Below are 13,580 nucleotides of genomic sequence, written 5' to 3' on the forward strand. Positions count from 1 at the left end.
AGAAGAAAAAGGGTGGACATGTGCATCATATGTTTCAGTTTTTATTTATGTAGTGGTAGTTCACAGCAGCAGATTTCTCAAAGCAACCCTAAACTCCAACTCCAACTTTGTGATCAAGCACTTGGTGACGGCAGAGAAGAAGAACTCATTTTTAACAGGAAGAGTGATTTTAAGCATTCAAGTTCACTACTCGAATGCTTGAAAACATGAACTTTGAGCATTATCATAGAAGCTCAGCTTCCACAAGTTTTACATTAATGTTTTTAAATGCACGGCTGTCAGGAAAAGCATGCTAGCATTGACAAAGAGAGATAGCTTACTGGTACTGATGGAATGAACAATTTAGAACCGGTCTGATGTGTAGTGATACACGAGAAAAAGTAGAGCCCTTGCATAACTGGCACAGTCTGAGTTTAACCTCCTCAGACCCGAACTCTTCCACGACATGCATTTTTTATTTCTCTTTGATATTTGGGCTGATTGGGGCCTGATGAATGTAAAAACAAAGAATTACCAGATTTTTTTTTAACCTTATTTTGTTTTTAAGAAAAATAAGAGCCACATATGAGGATATTCATTTAAAATTTTGATAGAACAGTAGCAGTATAATGTCCTCGTAAGTGGATATCAGGCCCTTGTAGAGCAAAATTGAGTATTTTAGTCTAAATAACCCAAAATGTGATGTCCACATATGTGGACGCAGGTCCTAGGAGGTTAAAGTTCATATTGACCAAATCAGCCTAAATCATCAATGGTTGCTCTGTTTAAAAGCTGTATAAAAGTATATGACATGCAAGTCCACAGAATGGACATTTCAATTTTTAAGTTTTGTGTCATTTACATCTTTTTTAGGCTTTTCTTCCGACGCCATTACCCAACCAACACTGTCACGTTCTGTGATATAGACCCTCAGGACAGAAAGTGAGTACAGAGAGCCATTAAAATACTTAGAACAATATTAGCGACTTGTTTTCAGTTCCTCAAGTGTGTTTAAAGCCCGTGATTTCAGCTAGTCCAAGTAGCACATTGGTTTTGTTTAGTTAAGACCTTAAACAAAATACTTAAATCATTTCAGATGGAACAAGCCTGAGGGAGGAACAGCCAAGTAAGTAAACTTTCCTTTCAGTCAACATTTGATACTTGAAAGTACTCTTTTTAAGAGACTGACCGATGCTGATATTTAGTTTCTGTCAGACGCACCCATAACAGTTGCTTCGTGTAGTAATTTGAGTCCTTACTAAGATGATATGGCGTTGAAGTTTGAAAAGAAACAGTTTGTTTTACTCTTCCAACCTGCTGATTATTCGTTCACACTCTGCTTGTGTTTGTAGTCTTTCAAACACATTGCAAACAGAGAAGTTACACAGTGCCCTCTGGTGGATTGTGTAACATCAACACAATGGTCGGTGTTACTTCCATCTCTTCCTTCCTTTTTAAACTTTGATTAGTTGGCTGTTACAACCACGTAACGATATATCATCAAAGATACTATCCGCTGTTATGTCAGTGGGGCTCTAATGTGAACTACTTAAAAGGTAATTTTTGTAATAACGCTCTGGTAACTGGTAAAAACCTCACCTCCATGGGAAGCAGGAACAAACATTTTCAGTTTCACTTAGTACTTTGTACTAAGGGTACTATTGGTATTATAATGAAGTACATCCTGGCAATAGTTCAGGTAATGTATTTTCAAAAACTACTTCCTGTCGATGGCTTCAGTTCGGAAGAGATTAAACTAAATAAACAAAACCAAACACACATTTACAAAAATACCTTCAAGTGTCTGTAAATCTGCTTTAAGTCGTTGATGAATGAAAATGGCAGCCCTAATGACGAAATCTCCAATATTGATGTTTCAGGCTGTTCGGGTTTGTGGCGCGTAAGCAGGGAAGCACAACAGACAACGTCAGCCACCTCTTCGCCGAGCTGGACCCTGACCAACCTGCCAGCGCCATCGTCAACTTCGTCTCGAAGATGATCACCTCGCAGAAACGATGAGCGCTGTCAGCAAAAACCCCTCACGCTTTTTTTCAAAATAACTTTGGTTATTTTCCTTCCTTTTCTTTTAAACCTCACAGACGCTCTCGGCTTTCAGTTTTACGTATCGCTTCATTTTTCCTGCTCTTTCACATTTAAGCCAACGCGTGTGTAGTTGTGAAAGAATGAGTGCGCGTGTGTGTTGAGAGTGTGTTCGTGTGTGCGCGGCTTGCATGCGTTTGCTTATAATCTTGGATGGACTCCAGAATGGACCAGAGGAAGTGCAGGATGAGGCGTGGCTGTGTGTGACAATGGGCAAGGGAGGCGACTTTAACCTCCCGGGCAGGGTTAACTCATGAACAGGAAGAGGGAATGACATTGTGTGCAAATGTTATTTTTTTAGCAACTGTTTCTTTTTTTGTTTTTTTTTAAAAAAAAGAAGAAGTCAAGTAGTGTGATGTAAAAGGTGGATTGTGAATCTATCAGGCTTTTTTGACTGGTCAACCAAAGATTTTAAAAAAGCAGTCAGGGCGGGTATAGCGTGCCACTGACTATGAGGGTCGGAAGTATTCTTTTGTAAAACAAATATGGCTGCTTAAACAAAAAATACTGTTTCTTTCTGTATGTACTGATACTGTAGGTCAATTCTGCACCGTTGCCATCTTGCAAAAAAAGAAAAAAAAAAAGATTTTTTGCAGCTGGTAAGGGTTGTGTAAATACTCTAGATTGCTTTTTTTGAGTAGGACTGTTCTAGATAACATTTGGTGCCTCACTTTCTTAACTAAATGCAGAGCTTTTAAAGAAAAAAAGAAGAACCTAAAACATATCCACGCCGTCTTAATATATGCAAATAGCCAAAATACCACAGGTCCTTCCCTGTTCGTAGTGTAGCTAAAGATGCGACTGATGTGCAGCTTGAGCCTGAAGAGATCAGCTGAACCTTGCATTCAGTGAGACCACAGAAAAAATATTATAGAACAGGCCACTGAATCACTGCATCCACAAGGCATTGATTGTATCAGAGAAGCGTGGAGGAGGGTGGTTTGCTTCCCGTCTGCCACCATCCTCTGTGCAGCCACACCGTTCACTCATGATTGAAGGGCCGAGGGCAGTTTTTGTGAGGACGATCTTTATTTTAAAGAAAAAAGATTTGGTCCTCCAAATCTGCTCTGCACTTTTCTCTGCTCAAAGTTTCCATTGATGAAAGAAGCTCTCACCCTACCCAAAAGTAAGCTATACATATAAATATACATATATAGATATATATATATATATAAACTTCCAAACAGTGACTTAAGATATTTATTTTTGTTGCTTTGTTGCTCTATATTATCTTGTATACATGTATTATAAAGTATACATCAAGATTACTGAAAGCAAGAAGAAAAGATTGCTTTTATTTTGGCTAAAGTCAAGTGCATTGACGTATATAAAGGTGTAAAGTGTGTGCATTTTAAAAGGGGTATCACTGTTGTTTTTGAATGTTTTTTTCACAGCATTATTTTCTTTTGTTAACATTCTTGTTGTTTTCTTGGGGGAAATATTTTGTATGAAAAATGGTTGTTACTAAAATCCAAATTGGAGTTATCCTAAAGTGATGCCAACGCCGCTGTTTTATTAACTTAAAACCTGCCGAGAAAATACGTTGTCCAAGTTTAGAGCACTTGAAATGTTAAAGTATTATCCGTGTTTTTGTTGTCAACCGAGTGGAGGGGAGCTGTTGACAGACCTGTGTCATGTCCCTGCGTGTATTCAGGCAGACTATCGGGGGTCCTTACTTTCACACTGCCTCACAGTAGGTCTGAGGCTTTTAACAGCAAAACCAAGTCAGTTTAGTAAGTAGCTGCTTCCCCCGTGTGGTGCAAAAGGATCACTACAAAGGAGCCACTTTTAATTTAATACAGTGTTTTAGCTGTGAAATATTGAGTTAACACAATTTGATCACTGACAAAACTTAAATGATTTTGTAGTTTTCTTGACAAACAAAATTATTTTGCTTTTTCAATTTTAATTAAAGGAATGAGTGGCAATGAAAACTCCCACCTATGGCAGCATGATGCAACATAAGTAAGGGTTAGTTTGGGGGCCTATTTGGACTCAAACCTACGTCTCCAAAAAGGAAAAAAGCAACGGAGCCCTTCCAGGAGTTTATACCTGACTAGAATGTTCCATTATTTATTAGCAGGAGCTTGCATGCTCGACTCAAATTGTAACCGTCGGCCTGTTGACTAATCTGTGCACAGCATCTTCATGACTCATTTAAACCAGCCTTTCCGCAGAGAAGCCCATAGGAAGATATCAGTGCGAGTTTCACGTGACGACTGCCTCTTGGCTCAGCTTATAAGACAAATAAGCTTTTTTTGCCTACAAACTCCTTCTTGAGGGGAAAAAAAAGATAAAAGACTTCCTAACCATGAAACTGAATGTCAGTCATTTGTTTTCCAAGATGGACACTCCAGTGGCGTCTGCCCACTCTAGACAGATCAGTCTGGACCCAAGAATGTGTGTGAATGAGCTACTATTCCTGTATAGAGCTTTGTCATGTTGTTTTGGTTTGCTACATTGTATGGCTTTTACTATTTCTGATGGAAAAAAAAAAACACATTAAAAAGCAGTACAAATCAAAACCGCCTAAGTTTGTTCTTTCACTAAACAGGCAGGTTGGCTTTGTTGTGCAGAAACTGAAGATTTAAGGTTAATTTAGCATAAAATATTACAACATTGCATTTAACATTTTTAAACTGATTACCAAATTGATGGGTGGAGGAGGAGTAAGGTTAGTGAATCGGGAAGTGTAGAGGATGAGTAAAGACAGGACAGCTATGAAGAGCAGAAAGGCTCAGATGAGATTCCCATGGAGATATAGAGATGTCTACGAGAGAAGGCTTTTTAAATCAGACTGTTTAACACAGTCTTGTGTAGAGTGACACGATGCTTGAGAAATGGAGAAGTGTACAGGTTCTGATTTTCTAGAATAAAGGTGATCTGCAGAGCTGTGGTAACGACACAGATAGAAGCTGATAACTATACAATAAAGATGTTAGAATGAGTTGTTTGGTTAAGAAGAGTGGTGATGATCAGTGAGCAGCAGTAGGGCTGCACGATATTAGGAAAACCTGCGATGTGCGATAACTGTGATCAATACTGCGATAACGATATGACTTGCGATAAAATAAATAGCAAAAAAAAAACAAAAAACAAATACATAATTTCCGTTTTACTGCACAGTTTTATTTAATGAAAGCTGCTGTATTAGCAGTGTAACAACAAAGTGCAGTCAAACATTGAAACATTGCCCCCATAAAAAAAATTTCTGAGGCTTGAATTCTGAAAGACATCCTTCCCGGTCTCTATAATTAGTTTTAAATAAACATAACTTAAATTATACTGCAAATTATCTCTATGCAGTTGTTCATCATTTTACCACTCACCAAGTAGTTATGATGCAAGTCAAAACTGGAGTGGAAACTTTACTAGATTAAACTATAGGTAAGAACTTGTCTGCTGTGGGAACACACCAAAGAACAATTGTCTACCTTTGTGGTCGTACTGGCCAAGACTAATATTATCAACAATTAAGAACAATGTAGGTAGTGTATTTTTGTAATTTTTTGAAAAAAAAAAAGGTTTCTCTATCTTGCATTCATCCTTCCTGAGTGAATGTTTTTTATGGCAAGTTCTTGTTAAGGAAAACCAACATGTTTACTCTCCAAGGTTTTAAACATGTGCGCTGACATGTTACTATGTTTCCTGATGTACTAAAAAGTCTCTCTGAAGGTGAGCTACTTGCAGGTATGCAGAGATACTTCCTTGCAAGCTTGCTTAGCTGTGGGAATGTCATTTTGTGGAGTTTCCACCATGCCAAGGGGTCTTCCTCACTGTCTATGGCCGTGGATAGCAAGTAGCTGTTAAGCTCAGCTTCAACAGCTTGTGAGAGATGCATAAAAGAGGAGGTAGGGATTGGAGCTGCCTTGAAGAAACTGCCCAGGGACTTTTTTGCCTTCTTCAGGGGACGACTGGGTGGATCATCTGTCTGGGCCTCTGGTTCAGCGGAGCTTCTCTCCTGGAACAGAAAGCAGATTATAAGAAAAGTAAACATTTTGGACTAAATATGAATTGAAAGGTTTTATATATAAGCATGCATGAATACCTTCTGTGCCACTGCTTCCATTTCTGACATCACTCTGGTCTTGATGTCTGAGACTCGATCAGTGCTGGTGTAGCTGACTTTAAATCTGGGATCCATGAAGCACGCCATGTCCATAAGTTCCTGGGTAGCTGGATTTTCATATTTAGTAATCAGGTACTCGAGGATTTTCTTCTTAATTGATTTTGTCAAATCACTGTCTTCTTCCTTCTCTGCAAGCACCGACGTCTTCATCAGATGAAGGACTGGTTTTACATATGAAACACTAACGTAGCTCTCACCAGACAGGGCATCTGTAAAGTCTTGCAGGGGGTGTAATGCCTGGTTGACAGACTCCAGTACCTCAAGATCCTGCCAAGTAGGAATCAAGTGTCTTGATTTCTTGTCTGCTGAGATGACATCAGAAATGGCCCGCTGCTGCTCCAGGACTCTCTCAATCATCTTCTGCCTGGAACCCCACCTGGTTGGGCATTCTGTGATCAGTGTGTGCTCTGGGAGGTTGAGCTTCTGCTGTGCTTTTTTCAGAGCCATCTTTGCTTTCCAGCTGTGGCAAAAATGTCCAACTAACTTTTTGCAAAGTCCAATGGCTCGGGCAATGCGGGCATCATCTTTGATAGAATTTTCTGGAGAAATAAGAGGAAACAAAAAAACTGTCATGTTTAAAACCTTTTTTTAAAAAAAAAAAAACTAATTGAAATTTATAACTAAAGTTGTCTAAAAAGGTAACATTATCCTTATCAATATCAATTTGATAATAATGTATAGCACATTTTCATTGCTAAAAAGATCTGCCTTGAATAAAACTTACCGATTGCAAGGTGCAGCCTGTGTCCAAAACACTGAAGTCTGACCCAGTTGTTTAGCTCCGTGGCTCTCACAACATTGGCACCGTTGTCTGTGGTGATGCACACTTGTCGATCTTCTTTAAGATCCCAGCTGGCTAACACCTCACGTAATACATGGGCTATATTTTCACTAGTGTGGGAGTCTGGAAAATACACAGTCTCTAGACACCGTGTTTTCAGTTCAAAGTCTTCGGTGAGGAAGTGCACTGTGAAACTCATATATGGTTCCGTTGTACGACTTGACCATAGGTCTGTAGTGCTTGCGTAGTTTTCAGCTTGGCTCAGTTCAAACATGACGGTCTTGCGGCATGTTTCATACATTTGTGGAATGGCGACATGTGAAAAGTAGTTTCGTGAGGGGATGCGGTATCTCTGGTCCACTTTATGTATCAGACTGGTGAAGCCCTCTCTGCTAACTGTATTTATAGGCATCATGTCTTTAGCCAAAAAATGTGTAATGGCCTCTGTTATTTCTTTGTACCGCTTCGACGTTTTCTCATAAGGAATTCCACTTGAAAAACTCTGATACAGAGACGGCTGTTGGACTGCTGCGCTCTTTGTCTTAACATTAGCAACCTTTGTTTGGCTAGCCCTATCTTTCTGGAACTTTTCAAACAGTTCTCTGTGGTTGTATTGAAGATGATGGTGGAGATTAGTCGTGTTTCCTCTGGTGGTTGCCACGAGTGTTCGGCAAGTTTTGCAGAGTACCTGTGTTTGGAGAACGTCGTCTTTATCAAATCCAAAGTACCTCCAAATAAGTGAGGTACTATTTTTTTTTTTTAGCCACGAGTTCAGTAGCATTCTCGTCACGCGTCTCGCTCTCAGCCATTACAACTCTGACTCGTTGCTGCAGCGTTGTTCGCGCCCGACCTGCGTAGGAGGCGGGCCTCTAATCCATTTGATTGGTTAATGCCGTGAAGGGCTCTATTCGACTGGTCAAATGTGTAAATGGATTTCTTTGATTGGTAAATTCTTTACAGCACGTGTGTAAACATTTTAAGGTACCCAATTATCGCAGTTTACGCCGTCTTTTGCGATGGGCCCATCGCGCAGGCTGATATCGCGATGACAATAAATTTTCGATTTATCGTGCAGCCCTAAGCAGCAGTGAAACTTTAAATTAAGAAATAGCTTTACAGATGTGACGTTTGCTTTGAGAGCGTTGATGGAGTACAGAGGAGGTCAGAATGAGTTTCACTGAAAGCGTCTGATAGTGTGCCAAGACAGGAACTGTGGTGCTGCATGAGGAAGTCGGGGTGGCAGAGAAATATATGCAGGACATGGTAAATGGACTGATTCTTATATAGCTTTTCTACTCTCCCGGAGTACTCAAAGCGCTCTATATAACATGCCTCATTCACCCATTCACACCCACTCATACAAGCACTTCCTTCTATACTTAAGTACAATCTAAGCATTCACACACATTCACACTCCAATGGAGTCAGAGTGTGAATGTGTACTAACCCCAAGCAACTTGGGGTTAGTATCTTGCCCAAGGATACTTGGCATGCAGACTGGGGAAGCCAAGGATCGAACCACCAACCTTCCAGTCACTAGCTCATCTGCTCTACCACCTGAGCCACAGCCACCCCACAGCCAGCGTTGGTGAGGTGTGCGGCAGGGGTCACATCTCTGGAGAAAAGAGGAATGACAATCAGTAGAAGTAAGAAAGAATACATGTGTGTGAGTGAGAGGGAGACGGGTGGAAACATGAAGGTGCAAAGAGCAGAGGGAGTGAAGGTGGAGGAGGTTCAGTTGCCTGGGGTACTGAACAAAGCTGTGGAATATGGAGACCACAAAGAAGATTCATGGATGTAGTGAAGGAGAACATGCAGAGCGCTGGTGTGACAGAGTGGGATGATGGGGCTTAGGGGGGGATAAAGGGAGGAGTCTTGTTGTTATTGAAGGATTGTTCATATGAAATTTGAGAGGATGTAAAGAATGTCTGTAAAGTCAGACCCTTGCAATAAAACAGGTTTATTTATCCTCCTGGTTGGATAACTTTAAAGTGAGACATGTTCGGCTCGACGTGCAAAGATGTGGTTCTGATCTGTGCACATTTACACTTTATTGTTTGCTTTCATGATGCATAGGAGGGTTTTTATTTTTTGGAGTACACAAATCACACCCATAGATGCGTCCCTCATCTTTTCAGAACACTTTCTTGACCTTGAGGGAAAAAGGAAACAACGTGAAGAAGAATGTGAAAAGACCACAGGGCAATGCAGATTACACAGAAGGACTCTAGCACTTATGTGCAGCAATGAATATAGATGCTCCAGTAGTACAAGTTGCTGCAAGGTACTGCAGCAAATTGAGCTTTGAAGCATCTGTTGTGCGCTGTAAAAAGATGTATTGTAACTGAATATGTGATGTAATTGAATAACGTAACCGAGTAACTTGTGAAAAATTTAAGTGAAGAGTGATTTAAAGAAGAAGAAAAAAAAAAACAAAGTCCAGAAGCCTGGCCTCAAACTCACGCCACACAAGTCCATTGTTTTAAGACTGAAACGCTGCTTTAATATTTCTATTTAACAAGGGCGACAACCGCCACTGAATGATTTGAAATCCGCCTGTTAGCAGGTCTGGGATTGATAAGAGCTGATAACAGCCATTTAGCCAGTTGATATCAATGGAGAGGACACACCCATGTACATAAGGTCTCACAGTTCACATTGCCTAAAACTGAAAGCGCTGCTCATAACAGACCTGTTGTTACAAACTATCCTTTAAAGGACAATGTGAGCGTGCCAAAAAAAAAACAAAAAAAAAAAAACAACCCCCAAACAAACAGCACTTTAGACCAAATTATACTGTGGTGAAAACCAGACACTGCTTCTCACCAACTGATGCTACAGTGAGGATACTTCAAAGTTGCAAAGTGTGGAAAGTTAAGCCAACTCAGAAATGCCAAAACTGCAGTTCTGCTCATTTCCACTTCAGTCTGCCTCGTGTCAATCTCTATAGTCTGTCATGTTAAAATGCTCAAATAAATGACATTGGTTCTGTGATGAGAAGATAGATTAATAACAGATGTATTATCTTACGGGAGCACAACTGGCCTTATCTGTTGCTTCCAAGACTCTAATCGGGGCTGCAAACAGACGAAAGTGTGTCTGTCTCCCTGTGAGGTGGACAGTAACCAGTTACAGGAAAATGAACAATCCTATATAGACTGTGTCAGGGTGCTATGACATATATCCACACAACCAAAGCAATGTACAACCACATTTTGGGAGGTCAGTTCCTTAATCATAATTATGCAAATTCTCATGACCATTGATCAACAACCACTGACCAAAACCCACTGACCAAAGACCACTGATCAATGGCCATGAGTACCATTCACAGAGAGTTGGGGAATGGCTGCAATCACAGCATTGTAAGATGGTGAAAGATGTACCCTTAGGCCCCCTCCTCGATTCAGAGATGGTCTTTCCCTTTTCACGTAAATGGCCTCCTTGACTCCGCGCTCAAACCAGCGTTCCTCCATGTCCAGGATGTGTACATCCTCATCATTGAGAGTGTCCACTGTCCTGTAGGTGTAAATAGGCTGCAGAGTCCTGGCCTGACAAGGTAGCTCTTCTGTGTTGTGCCATCCGCTTCGCCAGAGGTTGTTTGGTTTCCCCGATGTATAAATCCTGGCAATCCTCCTGGCACTTAACAGCGTACACTATGTTACTCTGTTTGTGTCGGGGGGACCCGATCCTTGGGGTGGACCAATTTTTGGCGCAGCGTGTTTTGGGATTTAAAAGCCACAGAGACCCGGTGTTTAGAAAAAATGCGTCTCAACTGCTCCGATACTCCTGACACGTACGGGATCACTACAGGTTTTCGCTTGGGCAGCGGTTGTCCTTCTCTCCTGGATCGGCTAGAGCTTTCTTTAGGTGCCTTTCCAGCTTTGACAAAAGTCCAGCTGGGATAACCACATTTACTCAGGGCCTTCTTGATGTGCTGTTCTTCTGCCTCCCTGGCTGCTGTGTCAGTGGGGATGGTGTTCACTCTGCGTTGTAGCGTCCTGATGACCAGTGGATGATGAGAGTCAAACCTTAAATACTGATCCGTATGTGTAGGTTTACGGTACACGTCAGCTTTTAGATATCCCCCATTACTGATGGAAATGTCACAGTCTAAGAAGGCTAACCTGCCACTTTTCATATCCCCCCTGGTGAATTTGATGTGCTGGTCCACCGAGTTAATGTGATCCGTGAAATGTAGTACGTCCTGAGATTTGATTTTCACCCAGGTGTCATCCACATATCTGAACCAATGGCTTGGTGGTGTTCCAGGGTAGGATAGCAAAGCCCTCTTTTCCTCTTCTCCCACAAAACGCTACATCCAGATGAACAGAATCAACTTTTGGAGATGTACATTACATGTACAAAAGCACTGGGTCAGCTACACATTACCGTTACATTGCATCAATTGCTCAGATATGGAAACCCTGAAGCTCCTGGTGGAAAGTCTGATGTTAATGCCAGAGCAGGTCTGGTACTACAAACAGCACCTGGCGACCCTGTTCTGTAACTTTGCATGGCCTGCTGTGGTGGCTGGATTGCTGTGGTACCTAAATGCTTCCACTTTGCAACAAGTCAGAAATGTCTTTCTTCCAAGACATTCCACCATCAACTGTAACAGAGATAATTACAGTATGACATTCAATTTCAGTCAACCTGTTCTCTCACAAAGATTTGCAAAGGCAGACTACATCCATAGGGGCTTGATTTTTTATAAACTTGCGGTAATGCGACTGTAAACACCCGAATTCAAAGATTAAGGGGTGTGGCTCAATATTTTTGCTCACACAATATCGCAGAGCGATTCCAGCTCAAACTGTCAAAATTTCCCAGCCATGCCCAGACTTAAACCCGTCAGAACCCTGCTTTGAGAGAGCTGATGTTCACAGATGCTTCTCATGCCGTGTGATGAAGCTTTGACAGGAAGAATTGGATCAACCCGCTCAAATCCAGGAAACCCAACGTTTATCCACGAATACTCAAAACTGTAATTACCGCAAAAGGGACTGTTAAAGAACGCTGAGCGAGATGAGAATACTTTTGTAAATGACAGACTTAAATTCAACACTTTTAAGAAATTTGCCAAAATTAAAAGCGTTATTGGATGTAGACTGGTGGGAAAATAGCATCTTTAATCAACTTGAATGCTGATTAAGTGTGTAAAAAAAGTGGTTAAAGCATTAAAAATCGTAGTTATTCAAAACTCTTTTTGCCTCAAACTCCATGGACTTGTCTTCAAAGACAAAGACTTTATATTTTTTACAAAGAAAGTGAAAGTTCAAACTATTTTACCCGACTACTGAAGTGGCTGCAGCTCACGTGGCTGGGTTGGTTATCAGGTCAGGGCTGGTGTTTCAATTTAAAGCACACTATTACACGTGGCCATAAAGAGCTCTGAAGATGATCCCTAAAATTTTGAATTGGATCCTAAACCCAGTGTAAAGAGGACACAGGTGGGGGACCGTTTTGGACACTTTGTAGGTGAAGATAATCGCAAAATAAAATCACGTGCGATCATTTCCACTTCAGATTGACACACTGCGAACCAAACACTTGATCAAATGTAACTTCCAGATTTCCGAAATAACCATGGCTTATTTATTACAAGTGTGTCATCTTAGGATGACACAGTTCTTGGTCTTATTGCTCACACGCATGATTTACAACATAACGGCGACAAATGGCTTTTCCATTAAAATCCACAGCCAAGTCTAGCTGCACCTACTGGGATTATTTGTAGGGCAATCTCATGACATCATTGCTTTAGTCTATTAAATTCTCCAATTGTTATAATAAAGTTTTACAGACAGCAATTTTCTGTCGCCTTACTAGCCTAATAAAATTATGAAAAAATGCACACAGTTAATATGAGCGGGGTAAAGGAACGTCACAGTATAAAAACTTTGCAATTAATGTCATTTGTGTTATTTCAATGATGTCACGAGTCTACAGTTTCTCCAGGCCTGAGAACACCAAACTCAAAAAGCAAATAAAACATGGTTTAGAAAGAGGCTTCACAAAGGTCTCTAATAAATACTAAATGAAAAAGCTGGAAAGTAAATCAAACTTCAGAATGAGATGACAAGGAGTCCTTATAGAATAGAATAGATTATGCTGATGCTGCAAAACCTCCAGAGGCGAGCAGGAAGAACAGCGTCGGGTGGAGTTGGGCGGAGTCTTTGATGAGATGGCATCTGTGCATGGGACATTGAGAAGTCCCAATGATCTTCTCAGCAGTCCTCACCAAAGTCCAGCAGCTAGTTACACATGGGAGGGCTGATGGGGGGTGCAAACTGACCCATTTGATTTGGCACCCCCATATTTGACCCAAACTGGAATGGGTCAAATATGGGGGTCAGTGAAGAGTGGCACATCACTCCATATATACATATAGAGGAGTACATTTGCGTGTTTTAGTTGCGAAGTCAAAGGCTCAAGAAAAAGTGACATACCAAATTCTTATAGTGGGGAAATACGCGCGCACACACACACACACACACACACACACACACACACACACACACACACACACCTATAGATGCACAAACAAAGTTTTCATATACTTTGATTTACAATGTTACAAAACTCAGT

General features: G+C 40.9%; 2 protein-coding genes and 1 long non-coding RNA gene across 19 annotated transcripts in view; 1 reads left to right on the top strand and 2 right to left on the bottom strand.

The window, feature by feature from the left end:
- The window catches only part of tns1b (tensin 1b), a 197,548-nt gene extending 192,944 nt beyond the window's left edge, over positions 1–4,604 (top strand). For all 15 annotated transcript variants that reach the window (XM_012921274.5, XM_012921275.5, XM_076875269.1 and 12 more), the window contains 3 exons: positions 853–921; positions 1,076–1,105; positions 1,860–4,604. In XM_012921274.5, coding sequence (XP_012776728.2) covers positions 853–921; positions 1,076–1,105; positions 1,860–1,998 — 238 coding nt within the window. In that variant the 3' untranslated portion in view covers positions 1,999–4,604. The remainder of the gene's footprint in view (positions 1–852; positions 922–1,075; positions 1,106–1,859) is intronic.
- The window catches only part of LOC101469309 (uncharacterized), a 130,870-nt gene that overhangs the window by 73,209 nt on the left and 44,081 nt on the right, over positions 1–13,580 (bottom strand). The window lies entirely within an intron of this gene.
- Positions 5,276–8,052, bottom strand: LOC112435530 (E3 SUMO-protein ligase ZBED1-like). The gene is made up of 3 exons (XM_076875263.1): positions 6,933–8,052; positions 6,128–6,747; positions 5,276–6,040 (listed from the first exon to the last, which is right to left on the bottom strand). Exons 1-3 carry the CDS (start codon positions 7,768–7,770, stop codon positions 5,645–5,647), a joined length of 1,854 nt encoding a protein of 617 aa, XP_076731378.1. The 5' UTR covers positions 7,771–8,052; the 3' UTR covers positions 5,276–5,644.

This window comes from Maylandia zebra, linkage group LG16 (assembly GCF_041146795.1).
Source record: "Maylandia zebra isolate NMK-2024a linkage group LG16, Mzebra_GT3a, whole genome shotgun sequence".
Classification (NCBI taxonomy): Eukaryota; Metazoa; Chordata; class Actinopteri; order Cichliformes; family Cichlidae; genus Maylandia; species Maylandia zebra.